Source organism: Haemorhous mexicanus, chromosome 2 (genome assembly GCF_027477595.1).
Source record: "Haemorhous mexicanus isolate bHaeMex1 chromosome 2, bHaeMex1.pri, whole genome shotgun sequence".
NCBI lineage: Eukaryota > Metazoa > Chordata > Aves > Passeriformes > Fringillidae > Haemorhous > Haemorhous mexicanus.
In genome coordinates this window covers 60,045,902-60,069,834 of record NC_082342.1, presented here as the reverse complement: position 1 = coordinate 60,069,834, position 23,933 = coordinate 60,045,902, and the positions used below count along the sequence as shown (strand labels likewise).

The following is a 23,933-nucleotide window of genomic DNA, read 5'->3' as shown; positions in this document are numbered from 1 at the left end:
ACTGTAAGACCCCTGCACATATCCCAAAAGGTAGAGGAGTGCTGTGTACACAAGACTAGAGAGACATCCATACACAGATGGAATTTCTGGACCACAGCAGGTCTGAAGAGAATGCCATGTAGATCAGAATTTAGTCAGCCTCTGCTTTCCATCGCAATCTTCAAGATGTTTGTGCTGGTAGAGGGAATCTTTCCCTCTAAGCAATGCTTGCTGGATCCTATGGGATTTGTAATCTCCTAGTTTATAGCCCTCAGCAATGAGAGGCACCTGACAGTGCCTTGACTTTGTTTAGATGTGACATTCTGGCAGGACCTTCCAGAGCAATAGCTGATGTCAGGAGCGGTCAGACCCACAGACCAGCAGGGACTGGGGTCTCCTGTAAAGCATCACTGCAGTCTCCCCATTTGCTTGGGGCAGAGACACCTGCTGGCACCACAGGTGCTGTGATGCTGAAAGCTACTGCCTTACAAGGGCAGGTTGGGGTAGTGGACTTCACCTTTCCTTAAGTGCCAGAGAGGCAGATGCGTTTGTGCATGTGTACATATGGGTGTGCAAATATTTACAGACTCAAGGAGGGTAATGTGCACATTATACACTCAGTACTGTTGTTACTATTGCACACATTATGTACAGTCAAATATATAACATAATGCAGTAGAATATATATCTCTCTAAAAAACCCCAACACATTTATGCCCTTTAATTGCCAAACAAGCCTATTGAAAGCAAGCAGGTTGTTTCATCTATTTCTGCCATGTAGGTCTCCAAATTCTGAGTTATAACCACAACTCTTGTAGAGAAAACAATCTCCTAAAATAACTCTGTTTCTGTACTTTGCCCTTTGAAAGATGTTTGGAAAGCAATTGGTCACTGTAAATCACACAGTAGATTCTGGAGTGGTCTTCTGTTGAGCAGCTCTTGTGCCTGTTGCATCCTGCCAGTCCTGCAAGCACTGGCAGAGCCAGCAATACTCATCTCAGCAGTGTCTTTCCATTTGAAGGGGTGCATCCAAAAGCCTGGATCTCACCATAGAAGTGACATTGGCTCCAGCTGAGTGGATGATTACCTCTCTGTAACATGCAGTGGCCATTTGTAGGCCTATAGAAATACATGGTAAATATGTGACGATCCAGACCCCAGAGAATTCACTCAGGCTCAAGGTTTCAGAGATCATGCTAGTTCTGCAGGTGCAGGGATGAGAACCAGCTGCCTCTGCTTGCAACCAGTAACACTCACTATTAGGAATGGAGCCCATTTATTCTGGTAAATCAGAAAAAAATACATTTGTAACTTGTAAGCATAAACAGCTTAAGAAGGGTATGCAGAATCAGTCTACCAACCTCTGCTGCATGGATTTAAAACCTGACTTTGGCAGATGCCATTGCCTGGGCCGCAGAGCAGACAGGACACACAGCTGAGGAGCAGAGTCCATGAATGCTCTTCAGAAATCCTGGCACTTCCAGAGCACAGCAATTACACTGCACAGGAAAGCAAAGCAGCTCCAGCCATAAATCATGGTTGTTTGTGTGTGTACCGGGACTTGTGGTGTGAGACACAAGGAGTGCTCTGAAGTTAGACTGTCTGAGAGCACAGAAATCCCCGACTAACTGCCAGCGGTTCTGTCTCTTCCATGCTCTGGAAGAGTAAAGGACTCATCTGACAGCGGCACCAGGGATTTATTGGGTTTGGCTCTGGGTAACACAGAGCTGAAGTTACTGCTGGCTGTGCTTCTGATTTCTAACACTGCAGCAAACTGCAGGTAGAAACATTTTTCCTCATGTTGGCTCACAGGACCTGATCCACGCAAAGGACTTTTGGCAGAACAGTCTCTCCTGCTTCATGTCCTGCAGTACAAAAGGGGAGCCCCAGCTCCACTGCCTTTTGCCCTGCCCTCTGCAGCAGCCAAATATTTTAGTGGAGACGAGAAGGAGCATTTCCAAGAGGTGGCAGATAATGCATAACTAATCCACTTGCCCCTAAACATAGCACAAAAAGTCATAGTCACAATGCACCCAGTCAAAAGAGAGTGGTGAAATTTGCAGTGATACCAAGTAACTACAACTGCTGTAGGTTTAGAGCAGAAAAAAATCACAGTTATACAGAGCCAGTTGTATTGAGAAAGAGAGCTGAGAAGCTCTCTGGTGTCTCCTCCTTACCCTGACGAAATAAACTGTCCTTGTGCTATTCAACAGTGCCTCTTATTTATGCTGCACATCCAGATATCTCAGTGTTATATTAAGTCAAAGGTAAAAATACATGTACTCACAGGACTCTCTTGCATTAAAACGACAAGTTCTGAAGTAGAAATTTATGATGAAGAAAATGAAGAGATAAAGGAATGTGAATATTCTTTATGAAGAGAACTTGGAGAATGAGAAAGATGCCAAGGGACAATGCTGTCAACACTGACCCTGCTGAGGCACAGTCCCACCAGATGAGGTAAAAATCTCTTGCCTGTGCCCTGTTCATAGGCTCCTCTCCTGGCAAGAAGCTACCTGCCAGGATGTGTTGTCTCCACGTGCCATTTCTGGGGCCTGCCAGCCTGAGGGTCTGAGGCAGCATCTGTGGCCAGAGAGGAGTGAGCCCAGGGTGCACTGACTCCAGCTCCCACAAGGATTGGCTCAACATATATTTGAGAAGGTTTTCCCTAATTTTCCCTTTCTATTTTCTATTGTTAATTTTTATTAAGGTATGTTACAATATGATCTGGCCAATTGTTGCTCCTACATCTCAGGGAGGTCTGATCTCAGGGATGCTTGGGGGTCTGAGGGAGGAGGTTGACTCCATCTCTCCACATCCCATTACCCACTCTTCTGTCTCTACCCCTGCCTGCTGCAGGGAAGTGATGGCCCTTGGGACATCCTGCAGCTTTCTCCTCCTCTTTCCTTCCTAACTTCCATACAGGATGGGGGTTTTTTCCATCAGGGGTTGGTTTTCATCTCCCACATGAAAGGGAAACCAGGTAAGAAGAACAGCAAATTTGGGTTCAACAAGGATACATGGGGGATAAACAGTAAAGCAGCATCCAAGAGCCACAAAACAAGCTTTGATCCCATCAAACCCTGCACAGGTGTCACAGAACAGGCATACCTCTTTGGGCAGGAATACCCAGGAGACTCCTTGCCACAAGGACCAGGCAGAGATCTGATTGCTGGGAGGTGCCTGGGGCACCCTCTTTGTCCTCAGTGTCCCTGGGTGTTGTTGGGACTCTTCTTCTCACTGTTTTGCTGGGCTGTTGGCCCCCACCCCTGCACATTCCATTGGGGATTCACTGGGGTTCTGTTGGGGTTCTGTTGGGATTCTATGGGGGTTCTGTTGCCATAGTTCTCACATTGCCACGCCACATTTCTCAGTCATGGAGGTGAGGGCTCCTGCCAGCTTGCAGCTCTTCCTGGATATTTTGGTGGGGCTGTGGGAGATTGGCCAGGGCTGGGGGATGGAGGGGACAGGGACTTGCAGTGGTGGAGGATATGTGAGATCACATCCAGGGATGTCACTCCTGCCTGGCAGGCTGGAAGTGGGAGGCCAGCCTGCGCGCTTGTCTGGAGAAGGATCATACTGCTGGTGCCTGGGGCACCCTGTCCCTGGCAAGCCCTGAGGACAGGTGGGTGAAGTGCCCTTCTGTGCTTCTCCATAAGGAGAGCCTGGGTATCTCATCATCTAAGTCATGGTGGACAGGTTCCATCCAAGTGTTCCTTGCTGGGTATTTTTGCTGTGCGCTGCAACTTGAGCCTTCTCTGGCACGAGCTGCCCCCATGGGCCACAGCACACCAGCATGCTCACCCCATCCATCTGCCCATGCTGGGGCATGGAGTGTGTCAGTAACCCCTGCTGTCCTCAAAAGGGCTCCCCAGCTTGTTGAGTTTAGGTTTTTTTTTGTATGTGCCTTGTTTTTCTACCATCCAGAGGTGAAATAAGGTGGCTGCTTATTCTGGCAGCTGAGTGTCTGAGCTGAAAGGTCTTGGGGAAGTTGCAAAGGCTAATGACTTGGGCAAAAACTGCTTCTATGTTTCTCTCAGAGATTTCTTGAAAGGAAAGGAAAGCCAGGTTTAAAGGGAATGTTTGCCTGAGTCCAGCTGTGAGATGTACTGGTGCTGTCAGGAAGTTGTGGCTCCATCTCTGCTTCCTCCAGCTGTGCTTTACCCTCTGCAGTCAGTTCCTTTAAGTCCCTCCATCAGACTCTGTGGGGTATTTTCCACTCTGGTGACTATGTTCATTGTGGACCCAGGGGTTGGTCTCACAAGACTCAGAGAGAGGAATTTTCCTTGTGCTCAGCAGTGCTTTGGTGTTTTAAAAAATGTTTTAAAGGAACAAATGAAAATGGGTGAAACAAAAAAGCCCATGACCAGGTCAGTGGTCCCACAGCTGGGCTGCCTGCTGAGCCCTCTGCTTTCTGTGTCCTTCAGCTCAACAACACAGCCCCATTTTCCTCTTTGTGGGACAAGCCATAAAAATTGAGCCAAAATGCCACTGAGTTTGATGTGTGGTCCTGGAAGTAAAAATTGATCTGGTGAGACTGGAGTTTTCCTCCTCCTGGATCCTGCTGCAAAATGTAGAGAGAAAACACCAGATGATGGTCAAAGATGATGTCTGGGGCTGGGGGGAGTGCTCACCTGCTATTGAGAGAGTCATGATGTCAGCTTTCACCTTGTGTCCCCAGTGTTTCCTTAAGGGCATAGAAGTTTCTTATGCAATGGTACTGTCATACATGGGCTGGGGCACAGATTCCCACTGCAAAACAAGGAATGGTTTTGTGGAGGCAGGGGACATTCCCTAATATACAGATATTTAAATCAAAATCGTTTATTTTACAGAACACACCTCTAATACACTATAGATTTTATAATTCACTTTAATTTCTCACCAGGAAAAAGTCAATTCCTGCATGGCAGGGAAGCCAGAGGTAAGAATACTTTAGTCTGCTCAGCAAAAAGGGACCTATTTTTAATCCAAAGGCCCTCTGTTAGCTCTTGCCTATTTAGTGTAAAAACAGGATTTACTCCACGTACAACTTAATCCCCTTTTTATATTTGCATAGGGATCCCGCAGCATATGTATGAACAGTTTTTGAGATAAGAGAGGGAAGGCCTTGGGAGTCAAAGTCATTGTTTTTGCATGAAGTATTTAATGCTAAACATAAATATTGAGAGGACTGAGTTCCCATGCACTTGCAAACTTCACTCTTGTGCTCCTGAGGATTTTCACTTTATATCCAATTATTAAGAGCCTGGTTGTAAGTGAATGTAGGAAAAATACAGGAAGCCTTTACAGATGCTTATGGGGCTTCATTTTCCTGTTAAAAGGAGAGACAAGGCAGAAGGAAAGGTGGTGTACTTCTCATCTCCCTTAAAAGAGTGTGGCTAAGGAGGGAGTGTGCCAGGCAGCAGAAATCAAGCCCTAGGGAAGGGACTTTGTCCAGTGGTGACCTGGAAGGGGATTGAAGTTGGAGTTCCTGCAGCGCACGTTCATTAACTCCGCTCATTGTAATTCCCATGATTTACGTTCTCACAATCATGATTAGGTGGAGAAAAAAAATTATCTACATGCAGGGTTGACTTTAGAAAGTGACATTCTTTGTCCAAATCCAATCAAGCCCCACAGCATGCAGTCCTTTGGATTTAGCATTAATTTTAATATGTATGTCCCTGAAAATAACCCTCCTGGCTTTGAAAACCTCAGAGATGAAGAGCCTCTCGGGCAAGCACTGGGCAGAAAATTATGTCTGAGAGCTGTCATTGCTTTCTCCAAAGGCAGTTTTGCTGGAGTGAAGAATGGGATGCACTGGCATTAGATTAATTTTTAAAATGTAGTCAGAGACAACTTGGTGGGGAAATTTACTTCTCCAGACATAAAATGGGGTCCAGAGGAACTCCACCAGAATGGTTTGTGGAGTTGCTGTGATCTCAACAGTGCAGTGCAGTGAGCAGCAGACTTTTGCCTTACTGTAGGCAGCATAATCAGATTAATTTTTGCTCTTTTGCTTCTAATGGCTGTGATGAGACTGGAAAAATGTCTCTACCTTTGGATGTAAAATCCCTCATGCATTTGGTGTTGTTGTGACTTTAACAGGCCAAGGTTTTATACTGAAGCCTCCTTGTTGCTGCCTCTCAAAGCTTTCCAAGATAGTCAAGTAACAGTCTGATTTTTGCCTGCTGACGTGCTTGGGCTCCTCTTTTCAATCAAAGAACAGAAACCAGCAAACTGCATGGGCAAAATAAAAAACAGGGCAAAATAGGATGGTAAATTCCTAGGCAGCTTCTCTCCATCATGCCTTTCTACATCATCTTGCTGTATCAAACTTCAAAAGCAAGTCTTGCCTAATGAGCAGGAAGAGTCTGTGGCCAGTCATCCAGGCAAATGGCTTGTGGGTACAGGGGAGGAGGAAATCAGAAGAAATCTCTTACTTAACTGCTGGAGTCTGAGAAAATGAGCTCGCACCCAAAACTTGTGTGGGTTCAATCAGACAGACAGATGAGCAAGAACATTTTTATTAACATGCTACATACCTAATAACGTTTTTGAAACCTTTAGCCAGCCACACTACACCAGTGACAACTTTCCTATGCTCTTGAGTGGTTCTCCCACTCTCCAATTTCTCTCCTGTGAACAGAAAGCTGTAGTGCTGATTGCAAGGGACAGATACTTAATTACAGGGCTCGTTATTAGCAGAGTCTGGGAAATCAGAAGTATGCCGTTCATATGATGTAGAGAATGATGAAGCATCTCAAATCACTAATGTGATTCAAAGTAGGGTCTCGGAATCTGCACGGTTTTTTTCCCTATTAAATCTGTGGGAAAGCCTATTCGCAGCAAGATTTGGATGGCTTTGCCTTTCCTTTTCTTGACTTTTTGCCAAAAGTAAATTTTGAACATTTTCCTGACATCTTTATCCCATCAGTCTGTCAGTCAGTCTCACAATGTCCTTCATGCAAACCTAGCAGGGCACTTTTTAATCTAGTGTTTAATAAGTGTCTTGGAGGAAAACAATGTTTGACAACACCTCAAAGACTTGAAATCCTGCTGCATGCAAGCTACTGGGGCATGCTGTCTCTTTGCTACCCTTGGAGAACATTCCTGGCTGATCACAGCACTGCAGGCTTGTTGTCCTCAGGTGTGGCTGGTGCCGAATGACCTTGGGAAAGGATGGGAGTGGAGCCATTTCCAGTTGGCACACACATCTGTCCCTGCTAAGTGTCTGCTTTATAGTCACACTCAAACCAGATATATTGTTTAAACTAAAATGGTGAGAGAGACAGAGAGAAAAGAAAGCATTCAACAGTAAAGATGTGAAGTGAGGGAAAACAGGCACTTCTTACTGTGTTACTGAAGGCTTTGTATAAATAACAAGCCATTAAACTTTATGACCAAGTTCTTGGAGTAGTTCTGTTTGGTTGTTTTTATGCTGCAGTTGCCTCCACAAGTTTTGGACTGTTTCTGAATCCTCTTCCCTCCTGCATTTTCCTTTCTTCCCCCTGCCCAATTTTGTGAGATATTTGGTCCTTTGAATAAATCACACCTCTTAATTTTTCATGGGCTGGCTGTCAAGTCCAGTGTCTGTCTCTTAAAGACATTCTGTCAGGTGGAGCTGGTCTCATTTGGTGATGGTGTAGAGCACATCTGAGCTTGTATCTTTCCAGTGCATGTTGCTGGAATTTTCCTGTGCTGGTGCTCACTAAGTTGTGTCTTCATAGCATGAAATTTCTTGACTCCAAATTCCCTGTTTTGTTACATGTGGTATACATGGAGGGAAAACTTGGTATTTCTTAATGATTGTCATCTGGCGGAAAAATATAGAAAAAAGAGTAATTTCTAATTCCAGGGTTCTAAATTTTCACAAGAAAAAATACAGATCCTTCAACCCTTCTTCCTTCTCACATCCTCTTTTGGGACTAATATCTTAGACTAGTTCTAAACTTTGAACAAACCCCAGAGGAGACAGCGAGTAATCAACAGACAAACATAAAGTCATTAGGTACAAAAGTAAAAAAAAAAAAAAAAAGATTAAGACCATGGAGAAAAAAGAATAAGAGCACATTTTTGAAATTGGATGGAAGAAACTAGATGGTGATGTGTAAAGGCATGAAGGAATACAGAGCAATTTAATTTAGAAGAATGCGGTAGTTGAACCTACCTAAATATTGCAAATCTTAGTCCTTGTAAGTTTTGGGGAAAACCCAGGGCAGGGTCTCAGAAGAGGAATAATGTGATCTTGATGTTGCTAATAAGCTGGTGACTGTAGAGTTCTGAAGGAGCTGCAAATGATATAGTTTACCAGAAGAATTGAATAGGGGAAGAAAACTGTGAGTAGAGAGAGAGAGAGGGAGCTATAAAATTATGTTTCAAGGATTCTGGTTCTCTTTGATATAATATGTCAGAAGCTAGAAATACCCAGTCATGGGCTGTAAACAGCTTTGACAACCTGATTGATGTGTGCATTAACTGAATTCATGACATAAAATATATGAGCCTTCAAGTGCTTATTTTTCCCCATGAAAATGATTACCACGAGCACTTTGCACAGTGACATGTATGTGAACTGGCCCCGTGATTTCTCAGACACAGTACAAAAGATGTCAGTATAAGGAAGAGCTGCTATCTCTATCATTTATTTTAAATGTATTTGCAAATGACAAGGCATTTAAAAGAACTATCTTTTTAATAAACTACTTGCTCCAACCATATTTTAGTTCTTTTGCTAACCACATCTGCTTTTCTTTACTTAGGAAGTTTTGCAGTGATTCTCTTGTTTGGGGAAAAAAAAAAAGGTTGTGGGATGCCACTTCTCAGGTATTGATGTTTCATATGCATAATATGGAAAGAATGCTGCTTCAAATTTTTGCGAGTTCCTGTCCTTCCAGTTCTATGTTCTCCTCATGAAGAACACAGGTATCCCACAGAATGAAAACAGTTTCACTTGGCATTACCATTCACCTGAATCTCAGAAGGAGTGTCTTTAGCAGGCCTCCCAGGAGATCTGCAGCTCAGCCCTTGCCATCACCCACGTGTGGCTGTGCATTGGTGGCAGCTGTGCATCAAGGATGATGGGTTGCAACAAGGCAAGAAATTTCTGATCTCATTTGCTCAAGTGTGTTTATTGCATCTAAATTTTTGCCTTTAAACAGTGCTGCCTGGGGCCTCCCCAAAAGAGGAAATATGGGGGATATGTGTAGAAGTAAATGAGATGGCTGGCTATGGTTTCTTAGGGCTCTGTGTTTGGTGGGGTGGAGCTGATGCAAAGAGAAGGAAAAAATGAAGACAAATAATTAGGCAGATGTCTCATTATTTGCAAGAGATAATTCACTGTCATCAGAAAGAAAGTAACTTCTCTGTGGGGTGGAAAGGAAATTTGACCTCTATAAAGATCTACGACCCAGTCAAAAAAAAAAACAACCTTTTTTTTTTTAACTTTATTTTTAGGAAGCTTTATGACCGTTGAAGGCGAGAAGTTAGCAAGGCTGAACCCAGGCAATGAGATTGCAGAGTACAGCAGATAATGGTATCTTTGATCAATCAGGCAAAGCAGATAAAGATGTGCTGCAAAAACTGGCCTGTGAGTCACAGAAATATCTCTTTTTCTGTCATTCAGCAATTCTTGGGATGAGACTTGGAGAAATTAATCAGCATTGAGGTGGAAGGTGAGGGAGATACGGGCTGATGGCATGTACCTTGTCTGTAAGATGATGGCAGGCTTTGGCTTAGTTATTTCAGATTAGGTTCCCAGGTCACTGGAGTGCCCCTTTCTGCCTCAAAAAGGTGGTGTTGGGATGCTGTCTTCTTATTAGTGTCAGGTAGAAATCTTTGCTGGAAATAGAAGGACAGTCTCCAGGTACCTTGTTAGATATAGAAGATGTGACAATCCCAGCAGCAAATAATACAAAGTATTTCACGGCTCTGGAAAGGCTTGAGTGTCTCATAAAAGGAGAGCTGACAGAGATTCAGCAGCCAGAACAACTGCATTTTTCTGTGCAGCTCAAACTTGTGAATAAACATGCAATCAGACACACTTTTTCTGGAAGCTACTAATGGCAGCTTGGCTTTAGGCAGAATCTAGTTGCACATTGCTGTCTTTCTATTCTAAATACAAGAATCAGTGTCCTTGGCATTCGTCCATTCAGCAATGATACTTGGTCTGTGATCACCTGCAATGCACTGACAAGCAAAACCAGTAAATCATATTCCTGACATCCTGTCTATGCAGAAAGTGACTTTGGTAAGATAGGAAGGGTAACACAAGCATGATGTGTAACTTCAGTGTTTGTGTTAAGCAAAACAGCTCTTCAGTTAACAGGCTGGCTGCCATATACTGTATGTTTGTGTTGTACAGACAGCTCAGATGGATTATGGCTTCTGACAAAATGCTCAGGTTAAATACGATGTAAAATGTTTTAATGGGCATCACATATATCTGCCACCACATGCCTGCATAGAGATGGAAAGGGAAGAGCTGTCCTTTCTCTAAGCAGAACAGGTTCAGCTTGGCTTCTTGTACAGCCAACTCTGCTCAGACCAGAAGTGCTCAGACCTGGTGGTGTCTGCTCAGACAGGGCTGGCAGCTCAGCCACAGAACATGAAATGGGCTGCAAGAGACACCTTGCAGAAGAGACTGTGACCTTCACACTGTAAATCAGAGATACGAGTCTTGTGTATATGTGAGTGACCTCGTTGGACATCACATCAGAAACCTTGCACAAGGGGTGGCTGCACTGGGGAAGAGCTGGTTCTAAAAGGACCCTGGAGGAGAGCCAAGGGCCTGTGAAAGCTGGTAGCACCCAGCTGGTGTGCTGCAGCAGTCACAGCGCCTTGCACTTGACCGCAGACGAAGGTTCACCTACACCTTTGCTCTTCCCATCAGCATCTGACTGCAGCTCACATTTAGCAATGCAGATCATGGTTACAGCTTTTTTTGGGGAGTGTCTCTGCCCAGCTCATCACACGACTTGCCACACCCAAGCCTTTTGCTTGGACTTTGCTTGCCGAATCATTGACATTGCCGTAGTACGAACACCTTCGTGCAATTTGTGCCTTTGCCTAGGTGGGAGCTGTGCTTTCACTGAGGTGTGTGGGGTTTTTTACCTTCTGGATGGTTAAGAGTGAAGGCTCTATAGCAAGTAAGGAACAACAATAGTAATAAAAAGCAGTATAATATTTTTAAAGCCCAATAACTCTGCACTTGCTCCTGCTGGGATACACCTTGCTATGAAGCTTATGTCACTAATGGGACTGTTCATTTCAGTGAGGCAAAGTAGCAGGAACATTATAATTAATAATGCTTAACAGGAAGCAAGTTTTTGTGCTTGGGGCAGAAGGGCAAAAACTGTTCTCTATTATTTTTTGAAGAGTTAATTGGTAGTAGGCAAAGATGTGCTGTGTTGAGCCAGCAGGTGCTGCTTTATGACTACATTAATGTTAATGATATCCTCTGGACATGTATGAAGACAGGTTAACCTATTTCTCTCTCATTGCATTTCTCTGGGTGGATGTCTGTTCTGGTTCCAGCTATTTTTTAAGTGCCACTGCAGAGCACTTGGACAGACCCTAAATTTGCACAGGGGTTTGGAGGCAATTTTGGGAAACCGGGTAACTTTTGTAACCTCCATTCTCCTCAGGACGGACTTTGCAGGTTTCAAGTTGAGGGAAATGGGTAAAAGGGGCTGCTTCTCCAGCATAAAATCATTCCTAGGGGTTACATAACATTTCTAAATTTGCCTGTTTAATTGTTCCTAGGTGTGCTTAACAACAGTACCTGGGTTCTAACTTTATTCTCTTGTTTCATTGTTTAAACCTCTCTTCTTCTGGCATAGCATTAAAAGAGCACTCTGCCACCAATTTAAACCCTGGGAAGAGCAGATGTTAAAATTGTGTTCCTCTAAGCAAAGTGTGCCATGGCCCATGAAAGCATGATATGTGCTAGAAAAGGTAAACCAGTGCTCCACAGAGCTTGAAATGGTCTCGTTTCAGTACCACTCCACATTTAAATTTAGTTATGAGCCTGTATTATCTTTTTTTTAATGTTCCTTTTGCATTTCTAGTTTGGCAAAATTACACTGTCTAGCGCTAAGCTTCAGACATCCTTCAAGATATTTATATCTTTTATAAGATGCTTGCTTTGCACAAGCCCATCATCTCCAGTAAAAGTCTGTGTGCCATTGTAAAGGCAAAAATGCTGTGGAAGGATAGTCCTGGGAGCTGAGTGCAGAGCTCTTTGCAGAAATCAGGTGACAGCGCTACCTTTTGAGAAGCCCACTGGGTAAAGATTGATTCTGAAAGCCAAATTTGATTTTTAACAGGATTACCAGTTGGGTCCTGTGCCTTGTTAGAAGCCTGCTCCTGCAGGTCTAGTGATAAAGAAACATGGGAGAACAAATCTTGCATGCCTACAAGGACTGAGAGAGATGTACTCAGCAGCGTTTGCCCATTGGAACACGGGTACAAGTCCGAGTAAGCTATTTCAAAATTTCTTGGAAGATGACACATGAGTAATCAGACAGGGCAGTGGGGGAGAGTCTGTATAAAATCTTAGGATGGTTACAGCACTGGTGCCACAACCAGAGATTCAGCTACTTAGGTCATGGGAGTCTCTGAGAAACCTGATCTCTTGGGAGCTGATGGGGTTCGTCTGCCAGAGAAGGAGAAGAGCATCTTTGCCCATAGACTTGCCAGGCTGGTGAAGATGGCTTTAAACTAATGTTGCCAGGGGAGGGAAACCTCAATCCATCCCTCTCCTACCAGTGTGATGCCGGTGCCAGCCAGAGATGCTCAGAGCCTGGAGAGGGGTCACAGGCCAGCACGAGAGCACCTGAAAAGCAGCACAGTGTGATTCCAGCCACTCCAGACAGTAAATCAGATTAATGGGGGGCCCAGCTTCAATGACTCTATTGAAAACAAGCAGAATGGGGAATAAACCAGAGGAATTAGAGAACTGTGCATGCCTGCAGGGCTGTGATGGGTGGGCTCTGTGACTGGAGAGTTGGAATGAAGGGATACAGGCTCTTTAGGAAGGACAGGGTGTGGAAACAAGGAGGAAGTGTCACCCTCCATGTCAATGACCAGCATGAGTGAATGGAGCTCCGCCTGGGGATGGATCAGGCGCCACCTTGGAGCTTATGGGTCTGGATTAAAGGGAGAGCAGGGACAAGTGACGTCATAGTAGGGGTCTGCTATGGGCTGCCTGACTAGGAAGTGGATTTGTTCCTCTGTAGACAGGGAGGAGAGATTTCAGCTCCACAAGCCCTGGTCCTTATAGGGAACTTCATCCACCCTGGAGTCTCCTGGGGGAGCAACACAACAGGGCATAAACCACCCAGGACATTCAGACCACCTGGAATGCCCTGATAATAACTTCCTTCTCCAAGTGATAGAAGAGCCAGTGAGGAGAGGTGCTAATGTTGGACCTTGTTTTCACCAGCAAAAGTATCTGACGAGGAATGTGAAGCTCAAGGGACGCCTTAGCCACAGTGACCCCAAAATTATGGAGTTCAAATATTTAGGGCACTGAGGAGAGCACACAACAAACTCATCTGGACTTTGGAAAGCAGGCTTTGATCTCTTCAGGGATCTGCTTGGTAGAATTCCCTGGAAGGATGATGGGCCCAGAGAAGCTGGTTAATAATTAAGAATCACCACCTCCAAGCTCAGGAGTGATGCATCCCTACAAAGAGGAAGCCAAGCAAAAATGCTGGAAGGACTGTGTGCATGAGCAAGGATCTCCTGGACAAACTTAAAAACAAGATCTGCCTTTCCAGGTTCCTTGATAGTTCCTTGGATATTTTACGTGGGTTTTGTGATTCTTCATGTAATGTTGTTTACAGTAAAGGGTCTAGAAAGTCCTAATGGAATATTATTTTTTTAAGGTGATTTCTTCCTCTTCTGTCGAGCTTTTAAAATAAAATGAAATGCTTAGACTCCCGTTGAACAGATCCTTATTAAAGTAGGAGCTGGTCTGATAATGACTTAAATTGGTGCTACGTGGCCATCACATGTTATTTGATAAGCATTCCATTATAATTAAGAAGTGGCTAATAGACAATTAATATACAGGATTACACACTTAGCTAATTAGATGATTTAAAATTTTTTGTTAGATTAAAATGTACAGGACCCCATAAATCACTGTTAGAGATTGCTTAATAAGCCTGAACCCTTAATTTTCTCCCTGTCAATCAGGAATGGAGCCACTGACTTTGCCTCTCACCCAGAGACTTGTCACGTGGAAGAGCTGCTCTGTGTTCAGAATGAGCTGAAATGCCTCCAACTCCCAAACACTGCACCTGTTTGCAGGACCTCAGAGCTCAGGTGCAGTCAGCAGAGACCTCATCAGGGCAGTGGTGAGGGCTGAAGCATCACTTGGCTGACAAGTCTCTGGGGGCCCAAGTCTGCTTCCTGAACACCGTGCCTGTTGCTGTTTGTGGCCATCAGAGATCAGGGACAGCGTGTCCTGCTGGCAGGCCTGCCTCTCAGGGGGTCCCATGTGGGATACCCCACACTCACACCTGGTGCACTGAGGTGACTGTCCCCTTCCAAATTGTCCCCGTGTACCGGGAGGGCAGAGAGCTCCTCCAGGGGCAATGTCAGCTCTGCCCCTCTGCCCTCAGAAGAGAAACAAGGGCACCACTGATCATTTCTGCTAGTATTAACTCAGCAGTGAGCAATGGGCTCTTTCAGCAGCATGGAGTGCTCTGTAAATTTTGATCTGTTCAGACAGAACTAGGAGAGTGACATGGTAATTGGGCTGGTTTTTGTTGGCAAGGCTCACAGAGGCACAACACACTGGAACAGCGTTGACAGGACATGGCTTAGAGTTGACCGAGAGACTGCACATGGGTTTTGATGATTTTTAAAAAAAATATTCATAGCTAAAGTACAAAGCAAGCAAAGTGAGAATGAGATCAAAGGTGGAACAACACAAAGCCTGACATGTCTGTAAGATGTCACTTACTAGCAATAGTAAAATGTTTTGCTTCACCCTGTAAACCATGCGTGTATTACAATCAGGGGGATAAATAAGAGTGGTGTGTAGGGCTTCTTTCTGTCATGCTTTCATGTTCAAGGCACTTCACAAAGAAGAACTAAATTCTCTTGACAGCTTACACCAGAAAGTCAGCATCCCAAACTCACTGAGAACCTGAGGAAATGATGACTTGCCCAATGTCTAAAATAAAATTATGATCAGAGGGAAGATATGAAAGCAGATATTTCCCCCTTTCATTTCGGCTCTCAGCTGACCCAGTGCTGACAGGGTTGGTGATTTGCACAACATTGGATGTTGTGAGAGTTACACTGAGGCACACTGGCAGCAGCACTGTGATAGTGCCCTGGAAGGATAATTAGTCCAAATAGGTGATGACATAGGTGGGCCACTCAAGCCATTTATCTGCCTGAAAAAAGACCTGGAGTTTTTTCATTACTGAGTTTCACACTGTTGGCTGTCTCTTCCTGGGCAGAATACAATGCTGAGATATTACCAGACATTTCACAGCCTCAGACACTGAGAAAACATAATTTTTACTCCCTACCCAGCAATTGAGGTCAGGAGATGATTCAAGAGCACTCAGATATGCAAGAGTCTTTTTAGTGACTAGGTGGAATCCACATCCAGGCTTAATGCCCTGGAGAACAGTGGATGAGTGTGTGGTGAGACCAGCCTGCACTGGCATGGACAGAGGCTGGCATTTCAAAAGCACAGATGTGTTTGGCATGGCAGAAAGTGGCAGCAGACACTTTTGGTTCTATCAAATAAAGATTTGGGAATATAGCATGCTTTTTACTGAAAACCCCCCACTCAATTTTTTTTCACTTTAGACATTTTACCAGATCTTCCAATCCAAAAGCAAAGGGTGGAAAGGGCTGACATTTACTGCTGGTACATACCACTGTCTAATAGAAAGGAGGCTGGTATGGGGTCTTCAGGGCCCTTCTTGCAAAATCTTCGTGTCAGTAGTTCACACCTTGCTTTTCCCCTGGCTTTCAACCCGTCACTGGATGGTAACCTCTTGCACCCCAGCACGGAGCATGGAGAATATTATATGATTGTGTCTGGGATCGCACACTCCTCACTGGATCCTTTCTAGAACCTGACAATCTCCTAGAAGAAGGACAGCAAAGTCAGCTGAGCAGCCTGGCATAAGGTGTGCAAGTGTAGGATGGAGAAAAAAGGCTTTGGTTCCAAATAATATTAAATTCTTTGTACAGTGAAACATCTTTGAGAAACTGAGTGGTCTGAAGCTGTGGACAAAACACTCAGCTGGCAAGTTAGTTCAAACCCTTCTTACAGAGCATGGTTACTTGTCTCTTGGCAGGGAGGGGAACACACTCAGCATTATTTCTGCCTTTGTAATCTTGTGAATGACATTTCAGTCCTTTTGAGAGTCCAGCTCAGAAATCAGTGTAGCTGCTATAAAAAATTCTGCTGTGAACTCTTGCAGTATTTCCAATTCTGATGTGTGCATAAACACATCTGATGATATTCACTAAATTTGATCCAAATGTATTGGCATTTGAATTCATAATTTTCAGTAGAAAATTGACTTGGCAGAAGAACTTTACAAAACTTAAAGGAAAATACTGCATGAGAAAAGCAAAGGTAGCCTCACTCTAAAGTTAGTTCTCCATGGCTCTGGATTAAGCAGCTGCACTTCTTTATATTAATTCAGTTTCTAGTCAGCTCTTGGGTCTTTAAATGTTCAACAAAGGTCACTTTCGGAGTCCACAGCCACAGTTCTGCAGAAGTTCAGAATGGACAGTCACCCCTCTGAAAAGTGTCTGCACTGGGTAGCACCCTTAAAATCCCATCTGATGGCAGGCCAAGCACAAACAGCCCATGATAAAATATTTTCTCTTTTGAGGACATTTTTCTGTTTTCCTGTAAAGGATCCTGGAGCTCAAATGAAGAAGGATACTCCCTGGGGAGTTGCCATAGTAACCTGTGATGTGTTTTTGCTGTCTAAGATTAAATATAAGGAAGGGAGCAATAACAGAGAAGGATTTTATACCTGAGTTTATAATTTTCATATAACACCAAAGCTGAACTATACCTCCAAGTTCCTAAAGCAATAGCAGTCACCTTGAGGGTGATGTCAACTTGGTAGCTTCCAGAGAAAAATAAATGAAATGCTGTATTTGTTATTCAAGAATCTTGATTAGAAAAATAAAAATCCACTTCTGAAAGATGTAGCAAATAAGAAAGACTTAATTGGAAATGTAAAGATGTGGAAGTCTGATGGCTGATACAAATAATATCTAAACCTGCCTGTGTGAATGCCTTCTATATTCCATTTTCTTCTTACTAGCATTCAGTTACAGTCTGCTCTTAAACTTGTAGTCAAAGAAGAACTTCACGTTGTCCTCAGAAAATAACTTTAACTCTCACAGTGCATACAAGGAAGTGATTTTTGAATGTATCAATATCGGTTCAGCAACAAACAGAATTCAAAGTTTCAGAATAAAAGCAAAATTTGTTTTAGAGGGTGTGATGGAGAAAGAATCTGTCCAAACTGTTCTCAGTTACGAGCATCAAAGGGAGGTCGGGAAGCCTGGGTTCAGGAAAGGGCATGGGAGCCGAGCTAGCAGAAAGGTCATTTCCATGAGAAATAACCCAGAAGAGCAACGCTGGGAGAAGTCAAAGCCAGTCTTGGGAGGACAGCGCGGAAGGAGCGCAGAAGGGAGCTGTGCAAGGAGGGTGTGCAGGAGCTGCCAGACCCTGGAGGGTTGGGGGGCAGGTGGCTGCTCCTGGGCCAAGGTCCCTGCCAGTGCTCACATCAGCCTCAGTCCCCTGTCCCTGCTGTGCACCCCTCCACCTCTGGACACCCCAGCAACTCAGCTCGGCTCTGGGGAGAGGGAAGGAGCACCGCTGGCCAGGCTGAGGAGGTAAGCATTGCTGTAATGGTGTGCTCCCAGACTGCCCAGCCTGTCTTGGCTTGGTGTGGCTTCCCCACAGCTGGCTGCCTTGCCCATCCACCCAGCTGCCCAACATTTCCTGGGATTATTCAGAGACGGGGGAAAAAATTATAGGGGAGGCACTGAGATCTTGAAGCATCTCTCGAAAGCTTGGGTCAGTGTCTCCCTGGCAGTGCAAAAGAGCTGACAGAGCCACTGTCAAGTTTAATTGTCCCCCAGGTAATGTCCTTCCAAGCCGTATATATTATACATTTCTGTTTATCCTGAAAATGTGCAATCTAAACACTTTCTCTGTAAGTGACTTTAAGAACTGTAGCTGCTTGTCCATGATAGGCACGTGGGTCTGGGCTTCTGTTGCTGCATGTGTTCTGCATCCTTCCTGGATAATTAGGGGTCTGTTCCCTCCATGGCTGATTTGCCTTCTGCCCCTTGACCCCTCACCAGGCCCCCATTTTGGGGCTTTTGGGGGAAAAAAATGGGACTGGGCACCTCAATGGGATGTGTTGGAAAGGCTGCAGGGAAAAGGGTGTAAGGGAGGGAGCAATGCATGGCTCTAAATGTAGTGTGAGTGGGGAAAAAAAGTCCAAAACAGAGTTTTTGGGAAACACCTTTTTAGCAGAAGAATGATGTTATGAAAGCACAAGTGTGACATGAGATAAAGCAGCAGATGACGTGGAAGACAGCCCTGAAATCCAGACAGTAAACAAGTTGCATTAAAATCAAATGTTAATGCAAACAGACCTATATTGCAATAGCCCTCTTCTAAATGCAGGAAGTTGAGGTTTTAATGAAGCAGTAATTTTGTGAGGGGTTGGACAAGCTTGGGAAGAGGGTGCAGGATGCAGCTCTGGATGTTGGCTCTAAGAAGTAACTTGGAGGAGCCCGGACATGCAGTGCTGTTTGGTGCAAATGACAGGGAAGGGGGAGAGCAACAGGTTTTGAAAAGGAGAGGGCAACAGTAGGACAGGGGGCACACACTGAGATGGCAGAGCTGGAGGCCGTGAGGGGCTAGTGTGCGGTGGTCGCCCTCTGCTCAATGCTTGGGGTGGAGATGTGAGGGCAGGATTTATGAAGGTAAAACTCTCCTCACAGCCAGAAGGGCAGAACTGAGCTTTCCAAGGGACAGCAGGGAAGGTGGGAGACCTCACCAGGGGGAGAAGAATAAACCTGAGTGAAATTTGACAAGTAACTTAATTTATGTATTTATTTATTTATTTATTTTACCTAGAAAAAGGCAGATTTGTGCTGTTAGAAATTCTGTGCAGAAACCCTGTGAATTCCAACAATTTTATTATAAAAAATAGTTCAACCTCAGATCAACTAACTTTATCATGAAAATCTCATAAATTAAATTTTGGTTAAAGCTGCAGAAAACAAGTTTTCTTTGGCACAAAACAATAATTTTTGATTGTCTGGTTGAATCTTAATTTGCCCCAGTTCTCTCATGGTTAGAAGGTGATTTAAGATGCAATATTTTGGGTAGAGGAAAGGAAGGGAGAGTATTCAACAGATAAGTCTGAGGTTTCTGTGTCTGAAATGAGAAGCATTAGAGGTTTGGCCCTGCAGTGTGGATTTTAGAGATGAGTTTTCTGATGATGTGAAAAAGAGGCAGATGGACTGTAGGAAAAAGATAAGCAATCACTATTGCAGGGCTAGAATGCATGAAAAATAACAGAGCAATCAAAGGATATAAAGAGCAAGAGTGACGGGAGAAATGAGAATGAAAGGTGGAGAATTATCTATGGGTTGTGGCAGTTTTTGGACTGTGGTGATGGGAGCTTGTCAAAAAACCACGCAAAGAGCAACAAAGCTCTGATGTCCCAAAGCTTTGGTTTGTGCATATTGTGGATTTTAAGATCAAAAAGCAAAACTGTCACCGCATTTTTGTGGCATCCTGTTAACACAGGCTACTCAGCATTAGCAAGAAAAACCTGCTCTCAAGACCAGATTTTTTTCTATGAACCTTTAAAAATGTTTTATTTTGAAAAGTTTGTTTGAGCCTCATAACAATTTTTAATGTGTTTGTGCATCAGTCATTTGGAAGCAGGCTATTCTGAAGCAGAAAATATCTTGCGTTTTGCTCCCTTACAAGTCTGTAAAAATGAGGTGGAGAGATAAAAAGGAAGTCCAGGTTTTTATAAAAAAGCTTTTAGTGCTGCCATAGAGCTGCTTTATCTACCAATGCAAATTTTCTCAGCTTCTTCTTCTTCTCAACAAGGTATCTGGTGAATTCCTTACCTTTCAGCATCAAAGGGGTAACGTGGTTAACTGTGAGAACTGATTTATTTGCTTGTCCTGTCATTGACGTAGTTTAATTCTGATTTGGAATTCTGGCAGTAAATCTATGTATTTGTGTTCCCTGTTCTTTCAGTCCTAATCCAGCTTCTCCAGCCCTGCTGTGTCACCTACTCCTTGGCAGTGGTCAGTGGCCTCTTGTAGAAGCTCTGGAAGAAGCCTTTTCCCAGTCCTCCTCAATTTGCTAAAGAAGGGTCATGTCTGCCTTTGATCAGAGGTACCAGAGCATGCAGCACACAGAGCCTGAGACAGACTGCATCATCCCTCAGGTGAAGCCAAGGGATGAGATGTTTGTCTTTACTGATGGGAGGTGGGTGAGTGACATCTACTGCCAGCCACCCTTTTCTTCACACCGGAAACTCTTTAGCAAGAAGGCACAGAATGAGTGGAGCATCTGGGAGGAGAACAGAGCACTCTGGCAGGAAAATCAAGTCCTCTGGATCAAAAACAGATTGCTCTGGGAAGAAAACAAGGCCCTACAATATCTCCAGTCACAGAACAAATCTGTCCAGGTAATTTACACTGATGCTATTCAGCAAAGCCTCAAGAGCAAAAACAGACCATTCCCACTCTTCCAAGAGAGGAGCACAGGCTTTCAGCACAGCCTGGGCAACAAAGCTCTCCAGGCAGTCCAGGAAAAGAATAAAATCTTTGAGGATTTCCAGCAGGAGAAAAAAGCACTCCCTGTTACCTGGAAAGGCCAAAAAGCCATCACAGTCTGTGAAGAGAGCAAAGATGCCCGCTCAGATCTTCAGAAGAACATTGACACCATCGCAGCTGTGGAAAAGGGCAACCCTGGCCCAGTCCCCCAGCAGAAACATGAAGGTAAAAGGAAGAGCTCTACTCCAACTCAGAATAAGATTGAGTCTGTTCCAAGTACGTCGGGTGAGCATGAAATCCTCAGGGTTCTCCAGGACTTACGTGAGCTCCTCCACACCTTCCTGAAAATGAGCCTTCCTCCTGGCGAGAAACAGTGCTGTCACAATCTCTATGACGTGAACAGGTCCTTCCAAGAGGATTACAACAAACTGAAGCTGCAGCTGAATGCTGTGAAAAACACTGTGTCAGACATTACAGCTCAAATGGATATGCTGGAAAAGGAGATTGTTGCCATCACTTCCCCAATGTTCGAGGAAGCAGGACAGAAGCTGGGAACTGAGCATCAGCTTGGAGACGTGTGAAGCTTGGGACTTAGAACTGCTAGTTCATTTCTCAGAAAGCCTCTCTCCTTTTTTCAGGAAACCTGATAAAATCCCAATTGAGCCTGAAGATATCTGGGGAACACCGTGTCTCTCTGAAACTTTCTTGCACTACTTAGATATATTTCACCTCCTGGTTATATGGTGTAGGTGGCTGCCATGAATTTGCCTAGTGTCAGAAATCATGTTTTTCAGCCTTTTTTTTTTTTAATTTCTGATAACAAGGCCTAGATTTTCAGAAGGTTATTGATTGAGGATCTCTGTTCTGATTACAATGTGCCAGCTTGTAGTCCAAGGACACACTCACAACCTCTGCTAAAAAAGCTTCGATTAATAAAGGCGGATCCCTCCTCCCAGACATCATGGAGGGGGCAACAGGAGAGAATGGAGCAGACAGCAGGACTTGTCCTGCACAGAGCAGTGAGGTTCCTCTTGATTTCTGGGATAGTCAGATGAAGCAGGTTTTTACCTGCCCCAGAGCAAGAGCATAGGTTGCCAAAAGCAGCATTTTGATGGCAGTTCCATGGCTTAATCCAGTATTTAGAAGGGCATCTACTCACACTATAATGGACAGGCCAGTCTGCAGTGATCTGCTGGCACAGAAGATAAGAGCCTTTTATCTGCTCAAGTTTGGAATTCTGGTCTGGCCTCAGCTGAGTGGCCAGAGCGGCTGGAAATGCATTTCCTGTGTCTCGGACAGTCCGGATGCAGGGCACTTTGTCACAATCTTTCAGGCAGAATATGGGAGCCTTTAAGAAATCTGACAGGACAGATGCAGGGAGCCTTCTGCAGAGCAATTGTAGGACCATTACTGAAAAGCAAAGGAGAAGTTACAGTGAGGTTTATCTGCTGCAACCAGACCCCAAAAGCAGGCTGTCACTCTAGTTTAAAAGTCTCTAAGTGATTTGCCATGCAATTACCTGAAGCATGAACTATCTTTCACCTTGTATTTCACTCAGACAACACCATGCCAAGTGCAAGTGATGACTGTTTACTTCAGAGGCTTAAAACAACAGGTGTTTTCCTCTGCTGCTCAGGCTTTGGGATGCTGAGGCAAATCCCTCAGGCATGAAGTTAAATGGCTGGCTCTCACTGGTGTGGGTAGGGCTGCATCAGTAAAAATCAGGTGAGAAGAAGAGGAACAGTGTTCATTAAGAGGTGGATGTGCAGACAGCAAGTTGCTCCTGCTTAATGACTGGGTTACAGCTATTAATAGATTAATGCCTCAGCACTGTGCTGGGGAACATGTTCATGTTCTGTGCCTTCAGACACGCTGCTTTTCTCTCTGCCATCTCCCTCACCATGTTTGGTAACATGTCCAATGTTACCAAACATTGAACATAATGTTTGGTAAGAGGGAGAAACAGGACTATGAAGACCCTAATGCAGAGGTTCAGAGGAGGGCAGCAGAAGCAAAAAGCTCTGACCATGTGTTCATATCTTAACAAACTTATTTGTGCTCAATTAGAAGAAATAAACTGCTCTTTTGCCAGTGGTCAGAATACCGACTCCTGCCATGTGGGCAAGAAAGACACTTGGGAGTGCAAATTTCCACCAGGTGTTTGGGAGGAGTCATCTCATCTAATGTCAGGTGTCCATCCAGGACAGGACATCCAGATCTCAGCTAGTCTCCCTGTGCTTCCTTTCTATCCTGTAGGAAGGAATGGGCATGTTCAGGATGTGATTAATCTCGCTCCTATTAGACTAAAAGTAGGTTGTGTCACCAGCTGGAGTCCCTTGTTTCTCTCTGCTGCCTCTATAATTACTTTGAGGACAATTAACTCTAACTTAGACATTTGGTTTGGAGCTCTCTGAGTAAGGAACTTGGCAGTTCCAGACAGAGGAGATGTTCCATCAAGTGGTGAAGTGGCACAAGCTTGGGAGTGTGTCCCAGTCCCTGGCTTTGCTTTCTGTGCAATGCCTTCATTAAGCAGCTGATTCAGATCTCTCTATTGTGTGGAGAAATTATTACTTTGTGAATAAAATTGAGATAGTTTGGGCAGGGCTTAAATATCATGCACACATGTAGGATCCTGAGGGGAGCCTGCTACTTCTCCTGAATACTAATGATGTTTCTGGAAGGAAACATTAGGTTCTGTGAGTCCTTTGCACTTCGATCATCTCTTTGGATCTTTGATCTTCCTGGTTATGAGAAAGTCTACACCTGGTAAATATCTTTTGGCATGTCTCACAGAGAAGTTGAATTTATCATTCCTTCATGTTTTCTCAAGTCTGTCAAGTGAGATGACAATGTCCATAGAAGACTGCCCAGCACTTAACCTTGCAGAGGACTCTGTGCTATTCAAACTCTCTGTCCTGGTTTACGGCAAATTTGGGAGGAAATCTCCAAAGGGGTCCCTCTAGAAATCAAATTCAAGCACCCCTGCCCCCTCCCCCCCCTTTTAGGAGACATAAATCTCCTTTGAGAAAAGTGGAAAAAACTTTATTTAACAAGCAAAGTACTCACAAACATGGAAAGATGAATATGGAACCTCTCACTGTTCTGAAGAGATGGCAAATTCAGAGAGTCCTTTCATGGGGTGTGGC

The 23,933-nt window shown here is 44.3% G+C and overlaps 1 protein-coding gene across 1 annotated transcript; it reads left to right on the top strand.

Annotated features, from left to right (window-relative positions):
* The first annotated feature begins 17,640 nt into the window (after positions 1–17,640).
* CBY2 (chibby family member 2) lies at positions 17,641–21,577 on the top strand. The gene is made up of 2 exons (XM_059840376.1): positions 17,641–17,862; positions 20,264–21,577. The coding sequence occupies exon 2, from the start codon at positions 20,385–20,387 to the stop codon at positions 21,366–21,368; it is 984 nt and encodes a 327-aa protein (XP_059696359.1). The 5' UTR covers positions 17,641–17,862; positions 20,264–20,384; the 3' UTR covers positions 21,369–21,577.
* The last annotated feature ends 2,356 nt before the right edge of the window (positions 21,578–23,933 follow it).